Here is a 20,575-nt window from a genome sequence, read left to right as displayed (position 1 = left end):
TTTAGGGTGTGACCAGTTTTCTCGTGACCAGTTTTCTCGTGACCAGTTTTAGTGTGACAGGTGATCACGTGCGACCGGTTGTCCTGTGACCGGTTCTAATTTGACTAGTAATCACCGAACCACAATATTATACAATACAATATTAATAATATACGACAATTCAAAGATTTTATTTTTACTGTAATTTAAATTAATAATTTTTTTAAAGAAATTATTAAATTAATATATTAGTCGATTTACTTCAATAAAATTGGAGACTCTAATAGCTAATTGACACATACCATAACACTATTATTTAAAGAAAGTAATAAAAAAAAGTCGGAGTCGATTGATTTTTTACGACACCGACTTCGACTCTACATCCTTGGGAATTTCCCTACCCCTACAGTATACTAAACAGCAATACTGCTAGGATAATAAATTTTATCCCACGGTGGCGTACTACACGCAGGTTTTAAAATCTATACCGAAAAACACATTCATACATATTTAATAAAAATAGGCCGTCTTTTTGTAACGCCCTTGTGTTTAAATAAAGATTCCGTATATGATATTATGAATAAGAGTGATGCGTGATTTCGGATTGTAAACATTGCGTCGTCTATTTATTGTTGTAATCGAATGCAAATTTGATTTGTGAAGCAGAGATAAAGGACGGTAGGGTATAAATAGTGGATCGGCTTAATACGAGAGTTAACGTAGGCAAGCAGACGCTAGATAGAGGTAGAGGTAGAGGAAGACCAGAAGAGAGACAAAAAGAAAGGGTGGAAATGTGCTGCGCGTGCAGTTGGTTGTTCAGGATGATGAGTGCCGTGGCAGGCGACGGGTTCTGCCTGGTGAAGAGACGTCGAGGTCGAGGAAGAAGCCGGAGAGGAGAGCCCCCGTGTGCGCCTCTGCCCCCCGCCCCCGCGCTCACCGCCGCCCACTTCCCCGATCAGCCCCTCGACCAACTCACTGCCCTCAGGTTCGCTACTTTTAGGTTATGTCACAACTCACTATCACCATCACTATCACCTATCACTATCTCACTACTCCTGTTCCTCGACACTCAACTCTCATATACACATATGCATATACTAAAGTGACCTTTTTTTTCAGATTCAAAACCAGGACATTTTTTTCAAAAATATATTTCTACATGTTTCTATTACCCTTTGTCCGCGGCAATAAATATAGCAAACAGATTTTAATATTTACTCAAGTAACCTGATATGTTAATTAACACATAAAGTATTATTTTAAACAATAAAATACATAATATACTTCGTAGTTTTGGCATAATTGTCAAATAATCATTCTTCATAATTGTATGAAGACGTGACGTCACATAAACGAGGTTTCAGTATGGTTCCACAAAAAACTAATTTTGACTGGTATATATTCATTTTAAGCAAATTGAATAGATGGCATTCAACTCTCGGTAATATATTCAACCAATTTTGAACCTTAAAACAGTTGAAATAGGCGTATATAAGCCTCAAAATTAAAGCTTAATGTATACACATGTATGACAAGTACACTATGTTGCAATTCCCTTCCTTTTGTTCAATACATTATACGTCTATATATATTTTGACGTAGACTATTCAAGTGTGTATCTCAATTACCGCAGACTTACCGTCTACTAATGGAGTAATTGACAAAAAACAATAACACAGTAATCATTTTTAATTACTCGCAACACAACATATTAATAAAAAGCTTAAAAGATTTATGACTAGCCTTAACTTTCTTAAAAAAATCACACTGTTAAGTTTGCAGCGATATAAAGCTTTCATTCTACTGTTTTCTTCAGGCCGTATGTTATTAATTATTGAAAATATCCTTTCAACAGGTCCAGATGGCAGGCAGAAAATGTCTTCTTTAATTTGGACAAGCTTGTTCAAGTGCAATAGAACGTCATTTTCTTTGAAATGACTGAATAATCGTATCTACTTTCCTAGGCAAATATTATTTTGCCGACCAAAATACTTTTGCATACAATTTTTTCATCCGAAGCTACGATTTCTGATTAATTAGAGTTAATTCATTATTGTTAAACCAAATAAAAGATTCTTCTCCACCGAAACTGTTTTCCAAAATGTACGCAAGACATTGGTCATAATCATAATATATTTATAATCACGCCTTTCCTAGAGATGTTTTATTTTTTTATTTCCTAAATTCACTGACAATATCAGTTCTACTCGATTTTGTATTATACTTTCCATAATCAAGATAGATTTATTAAACAATCTGAGTCCCACAAACCATAAAAACATTTCACCACAATCATTATTAAAAACTGTTATATCATCACTGGACAATGTTCTTGTGTAATAAAATATGATTTCAATTATTTTGTCAACACTCTTTAATTTTTACCAAATAACCTTATAACCGAGACGGTTCCGGTTAAACTGAGACATATACCATTGGTATATGACAAAAATCTATTGATTTAAAAAGTCATTGCCTTGAGCAAATTTGATTTAAACATTTTAATAATAAAGATGTTTTATAGTTCGAAAACAATATATCAATAATTGTTTTATTATGTACCTATTATAAAATTTGAATGAAATAAAATCGTTTCGACCTGAATATGAAAAATCGCTATTATGACAATAATACCGATTGTATTCTTTACTTTTTTCAACTGAATGTGATTTTAATTATAAGATCGACTACTTGTTTGTATATAAATGAAGTAAATCGTTTCGTACTTTCATTTAGAACTATTTCAAATATCAAAACTTAAGCTACTAGATATACAATCTCTAAACTACATGAATATACAGTTAACCCTTTGCCCGCGGCAATAAATATAGCGAACAAGCCCTGTACGCGGCACCTTTTTCGCGAATTTGGCAATCCAGTTTTCGGCCTTAAATACAGATTTTAATATTTACTCGAGTAACCAGATATGTTAATTAACACATAAAGTATTATTTTAAACAATAAAATACATAATATACCTCATAGTTTTGGCTTAATTGTCAAATAATCATTCTTCATACAATTGAGACGTATCGTCGCCATTGTTCAACAGACGTGACGTCACATAAACGAGGTTTCAGTATGGTTCCACAAAAAACTAATTTTGACTTGTATATATTCATTTTAAGCAAATTGAATAGATGGCATTCAACTCTCAGTAATACATTCAACCAATTTTGAACCTTAAAACAGTTGTAATAGGCGCATATAAGGCTCGAAATCCCGTGCAAAGTTCAGAAACTCTATGGAAGACAGCCGCGCTTCAGACTTGTCGCGCAAAGCTTCCATAGAAGACAGCCGCAGGCAAACGGTTAAAGTAATCATTATATAATCGATAAGTCAGCAGTATAGCTCAGTAGTAAGGGCGAAAACACACTGAGTGGTACGGGACGTCATGTCCTTTGCCTCACCGGTGTGACCGTTTCACAGTAATGGTTCCCTAAACCGAATTCGGGTGCAACTGCACGTGCAGAATGCATATCCATATGCAACCGACAAGTTTCTCTTACATTTCTTCAAATATGGGATTCACCGTTATCGATCGCTGTCAAGCAAGGATAAAATATCACCGAAAACAATCCAGGGGGTGATTTTTGGGACTGTGTACAATGTATATAGGCTAGGGCTGCTGCGTTTTCTTCGTAGCTAAAATAACACGTACCACTTGTGTTTCGCTCTAAGCAACTGAGAGGCTCCAGGTTCAAACCCTGGTTAGATCTCGATTCTAAATAATCATAATGTGGATGTTTGTGACTCCCAAGTTGATCGTTTTCTATCAAATCATGCCAATTTATGTGATGTATTTATTGAAAAGATTCCTCACGAATAGGCTCTTTTGTCACCGATGTCTGCTTTAATATAATTTCAAATTTATATATGTACGTATGTGTCGATTTGGGGCAACCTTAATGACACTATATTAAAAATTAAGTAAGTAAAATGTGTACTTGAATCATTCATATGTATGTAGGAAAGATTTTCGAACGTACAGAGCGAGCAGTTAGCAAACGTGCCTAGTGTGTTTGGGTGGAGAGTGTTTGTAATATCTAATTGTGTATGAGGCACTTGCCCTTTGGCAAGCCTGACGTAATGACGTATAATAAATGCTGCTTAGTCAAATCTGCATGCATCATTTGAAATCCTTCGCATCCTGATCCTACATATTTCAAAAATATAAAAACATTAGATTCTTAGAATTCAATATTTTAAGTTAAGACTGTGGAGTCGGAGTATTGTTTTTTTTTTTTTAACGACTCGACACGAACGATAGAATGTAATAATATTGGTCATATTTCAGTTTATTTCTCATTTTAAAATTAAAGTAATTTGTAATATCTGAAATCTAGTCAATCCTTTTGAGTGCTGACGTCTTTTCCGTTGAAAGCCCGCCACGCTGAAAATTTCGCCAAAATTTCCAACTAGAATTATTTAGAAATCCAATAGAAAGCCGGTATAAAAATTGTAGCTAACCCAAACAAACCCTAGATAACTATAGCTGAGGATTTTGAGTTTTGTAAAGGTGTGTTTAGACTCAATAATATATCTTGCAACAATATAAAATAAACTTAAGAAGTATATTAATGAATGTATTTTTCCAAACTAGTTCCGTCTTCATTGTTGTCAAAGGGTAATGCTTACAATCTAAAAGCCAAGCCACAATCTAAAATACTCAGCAGTTAGGGATTTCCATTGGGAAATTCTGCTATGGTTATAAATTCAGAAATTCCAGTGTAAACGAGTCTTTATAAACGTTGACAAATGAATGACACAGATCACGCTACCTATGTTCAATGCATTTTTTTTTCAATGCTACCTTAAAAGGCTTAGCTGGTAGTATTTTTGTTTACTTTGTACATGCTCAATATACAACGCCTATGGGCGTTTTGCAGGCCCTTGGACTAGTCAGCAAAACGCTGATCGGCGTTGGTCAGCATTCAAACCTTTGTCAAAATGTATATTTCAAAACGTTTGTTTTTCTTTCAAAAGTTTTATACAAGTTATAACTTACCCTTTTTACTTTTAGCTTCCTTCTTTCGTATATGTATTTATTGTTATTTTTATCATTTTCAGACGAATCAGGGCCGCAAAAGAAGATCTGCTCGAATCCGACTATTACAAGCACTTTTTCAACACGTTAAAAGAGAGCTTGAGTGTCATCGACAAAAGAGAAGTAGTCGAAATCATATCTCTTGGACTTGGACACATCGGTGACTGTACAATATCTCGCTATCAACTCGCTTTAACATTGTGTCTCCGAGATAATTTCCGCGTCGACTGCCACGTACACGACCCCATATTCTACACGGACGAGTGTCATATACTAGAAACATTGGACTTCAAACTGATTAAAGAGAACGAAGAAGGCAAGCGAACGTTACGAAACGACGGAATCACGATAGTGTACTTGCCCCATTGTCCGAAACAACTGACGAACAATTTCCTTTGGAATAACTGGACCACAAATCTCAAGAACTGTGTATTGATCGGCAACAGTTTCCTACGGTTGATCGAGTCCCAACCACACGACAACTTGAACATCAGCGCTCCGTACATTCTGAACATCCAACCATACACCGAGGAGTTCAGCTTGGTGAATAGTTTCAAATTCAACGACGTCTTCAACGACACTTCGATCCACGTATTCCCCGCTAGGACCTTGGGTCTGATAACGGATAACTTCTGGCATCGCGACGATTCCGAACCAGACTACAGCAACAACGTTGAATTCATCTCGTCTAATATCATCAGCCGGCTGAGGAGTCGGAATTCGTAACATGGCCACCGTCAATAAGCCAACTCTGCTCGCCATACGACAACTCTTGTCGGAGGTCAGACGTACGGGAACTCAGAAGAAGGTGAAAGATTCTATTGTCATGCAATATATTCTCAACGAGGCCCGCAAACATATGACCACCGATGAACAGCTTTGCAAAGCACGCGAAGAGTTGAAGTACACGGCGCAAACGTACCTTTGCTATTTGCAAAGCAAAAGAAAATACAACGAGATCAACATCGAATATGCAGGACGAGGCGAAAGATCAGTGGCCGATACCGCAAACATGGTAGGATTTAAACTACCGCACGAACCCAAGCCTTAATTTTGACCAGTTATTTTGTAAATAATGTATTAAGTTTAATGACTGTATAAGTCTATATATATATAAAGAATGTAGCACAATGTTATATTGAAAAAAAATAGCCACTTGTTAAATATATTTATTGCGATATAAATATAGTTCAATTGTTTTATTTTATGCATTCAATATAAAAATATATGATTTAGTGAATATATTTATTTTGTGTATTGTTTTTCGATGAATTTAGCGATTGTGTGGAGCTGCATGTTGCTTGTTCCCTCGTAGATGGTTCCGATTTTGCAGTCCCGGTAATATTTCTCCTGAGGGAAGTCCTTGGTGAAGCCGACGCCGCCCATCCAGTCGACACACTTTGATGTCAATCTTTGCGCTATTTCTGAAATAAAAATAAACGTGTTTACATTGTTATGTGAAACATGTGTGTGTGTGATTTGAAATGAAATAATTGTTGAAAAATACCCGATGCGTAATATTTAGCCATGGCGGCTTCCTTCACGAACGGCAAACCCGCCTCCTTCATCCTGGATGCATTGTATGTCAGAAGTCTAGCGCATTCCAGTTCCGTTGATATTTGAGCGATTTCAAATTGCATACCCTGTTGAGATGAAATGTATTTAGCAAAACTTATTTGGTGCATGAAAACTTAAACACATGATGACTAATATGTAAGTTAAAACATATTATAATGAAGCGAATAGCTGACTTCAATCAAATATTGTCTACCGTGTATAAAATAAATAGATAAACATTTGTACTGTGTATGCACAATATGCCCATAAGTTTTAAGTAGTCTATTTTTGAAAAAAAACCAGGACATTTTATCAAAATAAAACAAATTTTTCTAAATACTTCCAATATTAAAAACTTACAAAGAATTCATTTTATTTAATGCTCTTATAAAATCCTACACAACTGGTTAAAATTATTCTTATCGATTGGCAAACATGTTAAAGTTTTAACATTCAATATTTCGTTTTATAACTGGACCACATATTGTTCATTGAAGAAAAAAGTCCTTCGGCAGATGCATATGTTCCTGGTAAACAAAGACAATATTTGACTAATTTGCCATTATTTCTGGAGGAGACATCATTTTCGTTAAAGACTATATTTAAATTCATTTAATAGATATAAAAGTGTACTGGTTTTATCTCACAACTTACCAGGACAGATACTCAGTGGTGTCACCCTAATAGTTTCCATGGTTTTCCGGAAACCCGTTGTTAAAAATCAAAAGTAAAGAGAAAATACTTTTTTTTTCCGTTATGCACAAGCAAAATTAACCGTTGTAACGCGACGTTCTTCAGTTGGTAGCGGTAGAAATATTTAGGGTGACTTTACCGCGCCAACCACCATGCTCCTCTCGAGCGCATCGAGAGCGAGTCTCTCACCCGCCATACACCGAGGAAGAAAGATCTCTTCTGTGCACGTCTCCACGGGGAGACGGGGCCCAGAGATCCGCCATCTTGCTGAAGAACCGCTGTATTCCTCACGCCGTTTCCGGAGAAACATCAGCCGTGAGAGGACCCGACCACGAGGAAGCTGTTATCAACGGGACGATTTGTAGTCAGGAACCTCCCCGACTATATATAAACTGTATCCCAAGGTTAGTTCACGTTTCCATATAACCCGACCCTTGGAAGAAGAACGACGTATCCGCCCTCTGCATCACCCATAGCGAGATCAGATAAGCGCGCGTAAAACCGTTCGTTACACCGTTCAAAGTGTTCAATCTGCACTCGGAATCATCTTTCCTCACTATTACGTAAAAATTGAAATTTATATTTATTTTAATTTAAAGTTTTCACGTAATGGTGCCTTGGACGAAATAAATAAATATACATGTAGGTATATAAATTGAAAAAAAATTGGAAACTCGTTATACCAAAATTGGAACGAAACCACTGCAGATAATCAAAAAAACAGTACTGTTCTGGTAAAAACAGTACGAATGGTCACCTTATACGTAATCTATTAAGGTCTATTCATACTATCCAGCACAGTAGCGCACGAAAAAAACTACTTATATTCATACTATACAGCAGAGTACATTCAGGCAAGTTTTGACCGAGTGCAAAGCAAAATCGTATCAATATTGTCACATGACGTTTCCTAAAATGTTCATATGCGAATGAGCACTGTCTTTAGTATACGTCCACTCGCTACTAAGACGTCACGTTGGGCGTGAATATTTCCACAGTAGCCAAAGAAACCCGATTTTGCTTGATACGTTACGGTGACATGTACTGTTGTATAGTATGAATAGATTTCATCCGCTACTGCTGCTACGTCTACGCCACGTACAAATTACATATGAATGTGTCCATATTGAATGTACTAAATAAGGGTGAAATCACACAGCGCGGTATGTGGGACGTTTTTTTTAGATAGTTTTAAACATAAAAAAATGTGGCATACCTGGCACGTATACCACGACCGGTACGTCCCGCCCCTTTAGACCTTTTTTTGGTCAAATTGTATGGTTTTATTTATCTTTCCTTGACAGTGATCGATAACGGTTTTAAGAAATATAGGAGAACTTATCGACGTACCACATACCGCATACCACGCTGTGTGATTAGCTTTTCATACTGCTATTAACACGTGTTGCCGGTCTGTGCTGTGCCAGTATGAATAGATTTATGTCACTTATTCTCTAATGCAGCGGCTTCCAAACTGGGAGGCGCGCCTCCCTGGGGAGGCGCAGACTATTGCCAGGGGAGGCGCCAAAACATTTTAATAAAAAAATAATTTTCATACCATAATATCTACAAATAAATAAAACTTCATAACGAACGATAATTTTATTGTTAAACTTGCCTATTTGTTTGAAATTTTTGGAAAATTGAGCGGTTTAAATCAATCAATGCAGGGATCACAAATACATCCACTTGTTCAAAAAGACAAAGTAAAAGCTTTCATTAAAAAGTTGAAGTTATGGAAATCAAATTTACAAAAGAATGAGTTGGATATGCTTTCACTTTCCAAAGATTTCTAGGCCACAGCCAATATTAAAACAAGTAAAAACCTTTTTATTGACCACTTGGATGGTTTAGTGCTGCATTTTTCCAATTATTTCAAAGACCTTGATTTCTCAAAGTTTTTGTGGATACAGAATCCATTTTACTACAATGAAGAAGACGAATTCAAGCTGACAACCATCGAAAAAGAAAAATTGATAGAATTATCATGCGATAGCTCACTAAAACAAAAGTTTCAAAATTAAACCATAATTAAATTTTGGATGAATCTTAGTGGAGAGTATGAATCTTTGTATTGCAAAACAATGCATATACTTCTACCTTTTGTAACGTCTTATTTATGCGAAACGGGCTTTTCGGCACTAGCTGCAATGAAAACCAAATATCGAGCGAGGTTAATAGTCGAAAAGGAGTTCCGAGTGGCACTCTCCATATTGCCCCCAAGATTTGATAAAATTTGTGCCAATAAACAACATCCTTCGCATTAAATTTTGATGTGTTAGATGTAGTTTAATTAGTAATGTAATATAAAAATAAATATACGCGTTCGTATAAATTTATGTGATAGCAAAACCTTTTTATTATTCTTTCTATTGTAGTGTTTAGTATTTTTTTAAATAAAGGTTTATAATTTAAAACGTGTCTATATTATTATATCTATTAAAAAATAAAAGGTAGGGAGGCGCGGAAAAAAAAATTTTTTTTAGGGAGGCGTAGTAGCATAAAGTTTGGAAACCGCTGCTCTAATGTGCAAAAATTCATTCCATCGCATTGAAAGCATTACCTGGAATGAATAGATCTTCTTCCCGAACTGTTTCCTCTCCAGAGTGTATGGAATAGTAGCGTCCATGCATCCTTGACACAACCCTATCATCTGAGCAGCAATTCCGATCCTTCCTTCGTTTAAGAATCCCGCTGCATATTTATAACCCATACCAAACTCTCCGAGCAAGTTTTTCTCGGGGATTCTGACATTGTCGAAGTGCACCATGCAAGTACCTGATGCTTTGATACCTAACTTGCGCTCCGGCTTAGCCACCGACAGACCAGGTGTATCCCTCTCCACGATGAAGCAAGTGATGCCTTTGTAACCCTGAAGAAATCAATTACACATTTCAATCAAATAAGTACATATGTAATTAAATTAAGCGAATCATTACATAATATTAGACTCACCTTGGATGGGTCAGCGTTCGCCATAACGAGGAACATGCCAGCAACGTCCGAATTCGAAATCCACATTTTGGATCCGTTGATGACGTATTCATTTCCTTCTTTCTTGGCAGTCGTCTTCAACGAGAAAGCATCTGAACCAGACAACGGTTCCGATAGACAGAAACTTCCTGCCTATAAGAAACAGAATGTTTGTATATCCATATGTAATTCTAAATACATATATTTTATTATGTAAATAGATATATCTTACATATTTACTAGCGAGGAGTGGTAAGTATTTGTTTTTTTGTTCTTCATTGCCTACTTTCATTAATAAGGAATTTACTAATGTGTTGTGAATGTCTACATAAGCTGCTACAGATGCATCTACTTTGGCTAACTCTTCAACGATGACCATCATCGTTGTGAAATTGCATCCTGATCCACCGAGTTCTACTGGAGTTTCGACTCCCATCAGCTGTAGATTTAAATAAAAACAGGTTAACTTATCTAAATATGCATAATTTGTATGATTGGATAGTTAGATTTGAAATATTATGTACATAGGAGCCATTATTTTGATAATGCTCGCTTTAAATGGAATTTTAATGTTGGAAATTAACATTCAAAACGTGAGTAATTTATGACAGCAGTTGAGCACTTGTTCAAATAAACATCATAAACATTTTCAACATGCACGCATAAAACTATATTTGTATTAAATACTGAAAGGTTGTTGAAAACATACTCCATTTTCGAATAGCATTTGTCTGACGGAATCGTCGATTTTCTCTTCCTCGTCCATTTTCTTGACAAGCGGTGCAATTTTTTCATTTGCCAATTTGGATACTGCAAATCAACGAAACGGTTTATTGTCATAAAATTCAAAACCTTATTTTATGTTACACAAATTAAATCAAAATATGAACATTATGGGCCCTACGACATGGTCGGGTTTGGGTCACTATCCTGTGAGTTTGGACCAATTTGACCATGCTAGTGGCGACTACTTTACTTTCTTCCCGCCCTTCATATTAAAATTTTGTGTTTACAACAATACCGTCGTTTCATTTCAACCACCCTCCATAGAACTAGAAACAATTTTCATTCATATTACGAGTATAATTACATAATATCTCATGTTTTAAAACTATTTGATTGAAAATGTAATTTAATACCGTTTATTGTTGTTTGAAAATCGTTTTTTGCTGGTTGTACAATATTTATGACCTCACCTCATAGCAACATATTTAATGATTATGCTATTTCCAGAGTGGTCTCATAATTTGTACAAAAATATGATAAGAAAAGAGGCCTGCCGCAAATTGCTATCGCTTATTCAACACAGCACTCAAACCTTACATAATATTTGAATATATATATATATACGTGAAAAAATTATGGCCTCACTTTTTTGAAAAATAAAGTTTTTTTTTTATACTATGATCTGTATGTGTGTAGTAGTAGTAGTAGACGTAACTTGAATATACTATTTTTATTCTTTTTGGAATGTAAACATTATGGATCAATCCTAAATGAGTGCAATTATGTAAAATTTCTATAAAGTTTGCACTTACTGTTTTCAAATTCATCACTAGAGGTAGGACAGGAAGCGTGCCGTTTATTATTCAATTGTTGTAAATGCTTTGTAAAAAAGGTTCGGCAAACCTTTAACAATGCATTTACAACATTTGAACAATAAACGGCCCCCTCAGGGTCTGGGCTTTAGTTATCACAACACCAATGTACACACTTACCGTAATTATAAAATCAATCAATTAATCGAGTAAGAATTATCATTGAGTTTTTAATATTTTTCCGATAAAAATATGATAATGATCATAATCAATTTTAGTGTCAAAATATTAATATTTTGTAAATTGAAATGTTTTCAACCTAACATTACATTGATAACTTTATCAAATTCATTATCTTGTTTGTGATGTCAACAAGCAACTGGAGCAATTTATTTGTCAAAAAAGGTCATATCATAATAAACCAAGCCCTTCGAATTTGTGATAGCTATATCTACCATATTTTACAGACAAGCATATGCTAAAAATGTTGCTCTATTTGATAAGAATTGCTGATTTGTATGTCAATCATGCTGCGTTTGTTTATTCAATAGGACGTATACATCCTACTTAAATATATAAGGTTAACAACATACAGCAAGGCAATCTTTGTTGAATAGACCACTTTCTATTGTGTAGTAATAAAATAACAATCTAGAGATCTCTAGATGAATTAAATTAAATTTAAATTCTACTTTAAGATTTTATTGTTTGCGTATATTGACAGCAAAGTATTTTATTTTTAGTATTAGCTCCAATACTGATTTATACATAGTTCTAGTTATATGTGGCTAAACCTGTTTCTTTCATGGCCAGCTCATCCTCGGTGAGTACTGTGAGTGGGGGAGGTAGTACCAGTCCTGATTCTGTAGATTGGTGTCTTTGCTTGGTTAAACTAGCAGTCACATTCTTTGAACTCCTCCATTGCTCCGCCACCTGAAATTAATTCATTATTTGCTGAAAAATGTTGTGTATAAAGATGAAAGACAAATATACATTATATTACTACGTACAAAATTATTTTGTACTCTTATCCAAAAGTTTGAGATAAATTGCCGTTACAAAAGCAATGGATGTTCAATTTCACTGTCATCGGTCAATATTTCGTAGCAACCCTTCTCGCATTCGATAAAAAAAGGTTGCGGCTATTTGCAGGTACTATATCAACGAATTATTGGCTATTTGCAGGTACTTTATCTGCGAATAATTGGCTATTTGCAGGTGCTATATCTGCGATAGGCGCAAAGCCTTCTGCGCATGCGCGTGAACTTATAATCCGATTATAATTTCTTACATTTAATGTATGCTAGACTTGTTTAATCAATCGTTCATACTACGTCACTTTACGAGTTCGAACTAAATTTTAAGAGGTTTTAAACAAAATTTTATCAGTAAACACGCTGACAGTGACAGTTCACGCGCATGCGCAGAAGGCTTTGCGCCTGTCGCAGATATAGTACTTGCAAATAGCCAATAATTCGCAGATATAGTACATGCAAATAGCCAATAATTTGCAGATATAGTACCTGCAAATAGCCACAAAATAGTTGCAGTTTTATAAAGAACACGGTCAAAATCAATAATAATTTCGTTTATTGCGGATTTTTTTCATATAAATTGGCCTTAAACTTTGATCCAATACTGTGGAATGACTGTAAGTCATCAGGCCAATTAATTACCATTGTTTTTCTAGCTCTATTCAATGATGTAAGTATTGTTACTATGTGAGAGTTAATCTCGTATTTATAGGGATTTTAAATACAACACTATTTAGTATGTATGCAACCATCTTTAACGCTTTGAACATAGTGGTTACGGGTTCAAATCCCACTGGTTTCTTCTGGCTAGACCTTGGATTTATGACTCCAGGTCGATTGTGATCAGATTTTTCCAATTTATCTGATTTTCATTGAAACGGTTCCAACAAATTGGCAACCTTACCCATTTTTTCGCAAAATCTCGAGTTTTCAACAATCTCAAATTTCGCTGAATTGTATAAAATGCTGCAAATTTACAAATTTGACCATAGATGTCTCTGTGGATATTAATTGATATGTATTTATGGTTCGGTGATTACTGGTCACAAATTACTCGTCACAAAGTCACTAAAATCTCTATAACGGAACATCTGGCAGCCGAAAAGTCCATAATACTAACGATAACTATCATAGTAACGAGAACTTGAGTGCCAAATATTGTGTATTCACGATTTTCATGGCAAAAATTGTCTTTGTGACCACCCCAATGTGACGAATAGTCCAATTACCGTATTTATGTACTTTGTATAATACTAATAATATTTGTATCAAATGTACAATATTTCTGGCCAGAAAGGCGCATTGGGCTTACCTGTTACCTGTTGGAGCTACCTGTTATAAATTAAAGATAAAAAAAAATGTAGGTACCCTCAGGTATAAATATGTATAGTTCTATATCTAATTTTTGATTATTACATTCCAGGATAGCATTTGGTAGGTTGAAATTAGGTACCATAGATTAAATTGTGGAGAAACATGCATACATACAGATAATAGTTATAATTATGTGATATCAAGTCGCTTCGAAAAAAGTATTTGTGATAAGGTGATTGTTGAACATAATATATGTATATTAGAAGGCTATCAAATGTTAAAAATACCTGTCCATAATACGTATTATATATTATATATAATTACAAATGTATCAATAACTTGTTGTTTATTATTTTCAAACGTTTCGAAATATGTCATTATCGTTGCTGACAAATTATTAATATAATATGCAATGTTAGTAGACGTTTCTGCTGTACGTTTGTTATTCTTACTATGAGAATTTGAAATATAAAATAACGTATGTAAATATATGTATGTATAATCAAATGCGATTGATCGGTTTTGCGAATGAAAGAACGTGGCATTATTTTGCATATGGATATTTGCACTTTATGTATATGTGCATACATATGTAAATTCTCAGAGATGGGAAAAGTTTTTCACTATGAAATTGAATAATGGAATTGTGTTGAGTTACCTTGTTGGCAATCAATCTTCGAAATGGAATCATGATAGGCGAAGGAGATCGACTATGAGTTGACCAACTCGTTTCGCGGTTCACCAAAAAGTGAACTTGGTGAATGTTGAACGTCGACGCGCCCACAATGCGTACACGTTGTAGAATATGTTGACATACGATTTATTACAGTGCTACTTAAACTTTTGTAGACAACATATGATAATCATAATGTCATTTCAATTAAAATATTCTTACGATACTGTTACATGTTGTGATTAAAATATGAAATTAGTTTAGAAAATTTTTCGGCTATGAAAAGACACAAATTTTCTATTTTTAATTATATTTTATTTTATTTTACATATATACATACCTTCCTCACATATACATATATTTTTATTTTTTTTCATTTTCAATTAATCATGCACATTCGCCTTACATATTGCTCCGAAGCGGCGAATGTGCTAAACAGATTAAGAATCGATACTTCATATAATACATATGTATATTATTAAATACATAATTAAACATACAAACAAATCGAAATAACATCCGACATCTAAGGTCAGACATTAATATAAACATCGTAAACAATACGAATAATAACATTATTTATTATGTAACAATACGAAATATTTATATTTCAATAATCATCCATAGAGACATACAGCGACAAAAAAAGCCGCATTTGCGTTTTTCTATGAAATTTGATTTTACTCTTATGTATAGCGATATTCTCAGTACAAAAATTTATTAAACGATGATAAGGATCATAAGGATATTAAAACATAACAAACTATGAATTTTTACTACGTGTTTATTGAAATATTGAAATGATGTGTTTCACTTGTTTTGAAGCGATTTCCAACCTTTATATGTTGTAAATAAGCTATTCTATTAATAAACATAAAGAAATATATATTTGTTAATAATTTGTTATTCCACATTTATTTTTTATAACTGCCCGAATTCTTCTAGGCATGGAATCATATAATTTTTTTAATAACACAGGCGTGATTTCGTTCTCCCAAAAATTGATTATTATATCTTCAAGTTCTTTCAAAGTTTTCGGGCTGTGGGCTCTCACCCTTTTCTTGAAAATTGCCCATAAGTTCTTTATGATGTTCAGGTAAAGACTGTTTCCTGGCCAAATGAGAAACTTAATGCTATAGTTAATACTCTAAACTTAATTTATACTCTAAATTTGATACACAACACATTGCATGTCGAATTTTCACGATTTTGTACACCTTCTCACGATATTTAATAGTTTTCGATTAAGGTACAGTAATAATAATTGTCTGCAATCTCAGCCGAAATGACGTCTATAAATCGTTTCCGATTGGCTGTCGTCAAAGTCGTTTCTGATTGGCTGGATTGATCAAAGACGTTTGTAATTGGTCGGCCGTTGAATAATATTAATTCTTTTCGATTCAAATAATAAATTTAACGAACAAATGACGATTTTTTCATTTAATTTCAATATACCGGGTAGGTCCACTAGTGATCTATAAAAATGATGTTAAAACATATTTGAATGTTATTTATTGCGACTTTGAAAGCGAGGAAAAACACATTTAAGTGATTTAATTACAAATTTAATTTTAATACAAAAAACATAATAAAGGGGACCTTTTGCAACCGTTTGCATACGGGCCTAACTTTTCTAGTAACGCCACTGCATAAATCGCTGTATGTATTTCGAAAGGCTTAAGAACACGAAATTAACAATTAATTAATCCGTAGAGAAATAAATAAATAAATTAGTAAATACATAAATATGTTGCAGTGGAAGTGTATTTTCAGTTGTAATATATTCCAACTGCCGTTTTAGGTCATTCATATTCGAAAACAAATCAATTAGTAAATTATATATTTACAAGTAATAAATGTGCGCCAGTTGTAATATAATACATAATTGAGTTTTGACAGCTCTGATATGTTTACGAATGCATTAGAATTAAATATTTGCTGGGTATTACGAATAAAGGCAACGAGTACCGTATTACGATAACTCTAAGAACTTACGTGGGTTAGACGGAATATATTCCAACTATTCAAAATATATTACAACTGGTACCATGTACTCAACAGTCAACTGTAACATATACATATGTACATATATGTACCTATAGTCTTTCAAAAATTCACTTAATTGAAAAATTGGTATCAAATGGCACAAAAATCTGTAAATTTTATACATAAACAAATGGTTGCATAAATTCAAAATGTACAATATTTTACATGGAACTGAAGTGTTAATATATGAAAACAAGTAAAGAAAAAGATAAGTATATCTAATCATTCAACAACATGTTTTAAGTAAATATTTACTTAAATTTTGGGTTTCTTTCAACAAGTTCTGCGCTATACCAAAATTCATGATACAGTTGCTTGAAATTCTGGGCCATTATTGCTACAAAATTAGGTCAATTTTATATTCTAAAAACTGGATTATTTACTTTTGAAGTATTGGTTTATTAATACCTGAATTATTTTTGTTATTCTTGGAAAATCTTATGTAACCGTATACGCGACTGATTTTTTAAAATTAAATTGTGGCAAAAAATCAAAAAGCAAGTTTTTATAAAAAAAATTTAGTATTTTGTTAATTTAAATACAATTTATATAAAATTAAATTATTAGATATTAACCGGTAAAATTTATTCTTATTAATTTTAAAATCTAAAAGATATAATATACATATACATCATTTATTTTCTATAAGTATCACATATGACATTGAACTCCTGAATTGGCATAGTATATTTATTTATTACTTTATCTATGTACGTAGTAACAATAGATGAAGTTTTGTGATCATGCGAAAATTCGAACTCGAGATTTTTTTTTACATATATACCAGGAAGGCCTTAGAGGTAAACCCCAATGCGCCTTCCTGGCCAATTACAAATTACAATTACAATGCAGCATTTTTTTATATAAGTCACTGAATTACGAGACACTGAAAAACTCGCAAATCAATGACACATCTATCAAATTGTACACAAACTTATGTATTGCAAATTATTAAATTACAAATTATAGATGACATTATTTTATGGGAAGGATTTTAGCCAATTTTTTCCGGGAACCGTTTCAACAATGAAATCAGAGAAAATTGGCAATCTCTGATAGGAAACGATTAACCTGAAGTCACAAATCCAGGTCTGACCAACAGCATACTCTGAAAAATTCATTTTCACTCGAGGCCCGGCCCTGGGATCGAACCCGGCGCCTCTCGACGCTAAGCAGAAGCTTAAAGACCGAGTATTATTACTATATGTAGTATTATATCATGTATTTATACATTTTTTTTTGTTTTTTTTTTTTTGTGCCATCTTATCGATTCCCGATAAATCATCACCAGCGATATCGTTGCTCTTCAGATCATGTACGGGCACTACGGAATCATCACTCCGTCCCCAAAATTGTGAATTGGGCTTCTGAATCTCTCAAATTCAGAACACCAATTCGTGAGGCTTTTTTCGCTTTAAACGCCTATGCTGGTGAGTTGTGTCCAATAGCTGCAACGCTTCTATGTTAGGGTGACGGTGCAGTCTCAACTCGTGCCTCCCGGCGCATTCTCGGATGACTTCTTTTACTTTTTTGATTTTAAGGTCCTTGTGGATCTCTTCATTTGTGACGAAGCGATATGCATCGGTGATAATCCTCAAAAACTGGTTTTGACATCTTTGCATTTTTTCGATATTGGATGGCTTACTGCATCCCCACAGTTGTATGCCATATGTCCATATTGGCTTCACGATTGCCTGGTATATCAGTTTTTTGCATTGTAGGTCTGATTTGGAGTGTCTTCCTATTAGCCAATGCATTTCTCTTTGTTTCATTCGAATCTGTTCTTATTTTTTTTATGTGATGCCTCCACGTAAGCCTTGAGTCAAGATGCAGTCCTAAATATTTGGCTGACAAATATATCATGTATATGACTGTCAATCAGCTGGTAGTTTGGATATTGGGTCCTATTCGAATGAATATTTGCTGGTTTTGATTAAATATGCATATGAATGTAATGATGCTCTAGTCGTAGTCATAACATAAGTCATAACACAGTCACAAACATCAAGGTAAATGTAACATCTAACGTATAACAATCAGTCAGCCAGTAGCTTAAGTCACTGTCACTGATAAGAATTAATTTATATTCTTATCAGTGATATTTTGATAAACAAGTTTGTAAAGTTCAATTAGCGGCGTCATTATTCTAAAACTCTAAATCGGGTCTAGGCAAACTTTTTGGATGAAATAAGAAATTCGAAATCCGCAAGTAAAAACTATTTTTAGATATATGTACATTCTTTATTATCATGAAAGGAATTAATTACAACATAATTGTTTTTTAATTTTATAAAAAATAAAAAAATAGTAACAAAAATTTAATGGGACGAATGAAAGTGTTTTAATCTTTCAACAGTTTTTTTTTTATTTCAGGAGTTAATTTTGTAGTTGAAATTCTTAAAATTGCTTGTACGTAAGTGTTCATCTGTGATGCTCGATCGTAAAGAATTTTTATTGATATTCATGATTGAAAATGTTTATTCACATATGTAGGTTGATCCAAAAATCTATCGAATTCTTCCGTATTGAGTACATTATATTTTTCAATTCTAAAAATATAACGATGTTTTCTTTTCACTCCGCTACAAATCACTGCAAACGACGCGACTGCATACTCATTTCGCTGCATGCTCATTTCATACTGTAACGTAGAGATTAGGTGAGCGGCGCTCGTGGACTGATGGTTTACTAGCACAGATCACCTGATCTCTCGTTCCCGCCAAAATTGCATCTTCGTATGATTGAGCCGTATGCAACGGCCAATGGGATCGCCTAACTCATCGACCAATAGTTATTACATGTGTATGTATGTGTGTTGCGCCCAACGGGTATATGTACGGGACGCTCTCGGCTTGGAAACCATTCCGACCTGGAGCGCCGACGAGAGCACACGAATAAATTACTTCTACAACGCTCCTGCGTCTTTCTCTCCGATTCTGGAAAACCCCTCTTCACGCCCACGCAACAATACTTTTGGCCCCGGTTTTTCCCTTTTTAAACTTGCCAGAAAGATCCAACTCAATTTTAATAATTGCCAATCATCAATGCGCATCGAAATGTCATCTGCGCAACCTAATGAATATCTCGTCTTTTGTACATGCTTAAATTAAAACAGTCGCGAATTTCGTCGAGATGTTAAATACCGAAATGCAACTGCGTCATTTGCAGCTATTTGTAGCAAACCCATAAGTTTAGTATATACATACATACATATATATAATTTTGGAGTTATGTAATTAAGTATGTATGAAATTATACTGGCTAAAATTGTATAAATAAATGAAAATTTCTAATTATTTCAATCAGATTTTACATTTATTACGGACTACTTAAAATATACAACTTGCAACATATATGCTTAATTCAAGCTAAATGCTTTTTTTTTGTATATTTAATATCTTTATATCTAAACGTGTTTATTTATTCTACAAATTACTGTCATAGACAGCATCTTTGGGAGTTTCCAAAACAATCAACATAAAAACACTTATATAAGTAAGTATAATATAACGTAAATTTTAAATAAAACACTGCATTGAGATTAATATCAGATTAACATCAGCAAATAATTTTTCAACCCTCATATGCTTGTTATGTTTCATAGGGAACATTTGTTTACATAAGATAATTCATACATTTACATATATAATACATATTATTTATTTGCTAAATATGATTTATTTAACGTTTATAAGGTCTGTTCATACTTAACAGCACTGCA

At 33.8% G+C, this 20,575-nt stretch overlaps 3 protein-coding genes across 3 annotated transcripts; 2 read left to right on the top strand and 1 right to left on the bottom strand.

Moving 5' to 3' along the window:
* Positions 1-636: 636 nt before the first annotated feature.
* On the top strand, positions 637-6,273 carry LOC143917861 (SRR1-like protein). Its single transcript, XM_077439471.1, has 2 exons — positions 637-964; positions 5,050-6,273. The coding sequence occupies exons 1-2, from the start codon at positions 771-773 to the stop codon at positions 5,750-5,752; spliced, it is 897 nt and encodes a 298-aa protein (XP_077295597.1). The 5' UTR covers positions 637-770; the 3' UTR covers positions 5,753-6,273.
* On the top strand, positions 5,754-6,077 carry LOC143917862 (protein FMC1 homolog). The gene has a single exon (XM_077439472.1). The coding sequence runs from the start codon at positions 5,754-5,756 to the stop codon at positions 6,075-6,077; it is 324 nt and encodes a 107-aa protein (XP_077295598.1).
* On the bottom strand, positions 6,178-14,972 carry LOC143917860 (short/branched chain specific acyl-CoA dehydrogenase, mitochondrial). The gene is made up of 8 exons (XM_077439470.1): positions 14,794-14,972; positions 12,582-12,720; positions 10,959-11,059; positions 10,482-10,688; positions 10,232-10,402; positions 9,840-10,148; positions 6,534-6,669; positions 6,178-6,450 (listed from the first exon to the last, which is right to left on the bottom strand). Exons 1-8 carry the CDS (start codon positions 14,824-14,826, stop codon positions 6,272-6,274), a joined length of 1,275 nt encoding a protein of 424 aa, XP_077295596.1. The 5' UTR covers positions 14,827-14,972; the 3' UTR covers positions 6,178-6,271.
* Positions 14,973-20,575: the final 5,603 nt, after the last annotated feature.

This window comes from Arctopsyche grandis, chromosome 10, assembly GCF_051622035.1.
Source record: "Arctopsyche grandis isolate Sample6627 chromosome 10, ASM5162203v2, whole genome shotgun sequence".
Taxonomy (NCBI): Eukaryota; Metazoa; Arthropoda; class Insecta; order Trichoptera; family Hydropsychidae; genus Arctopsyche; species Arctopsyche grandis.
Note: the sequence above shows the minus strand (reverse complement) of the source record. Positions and strands in the feature narration are given on the sequence as shown.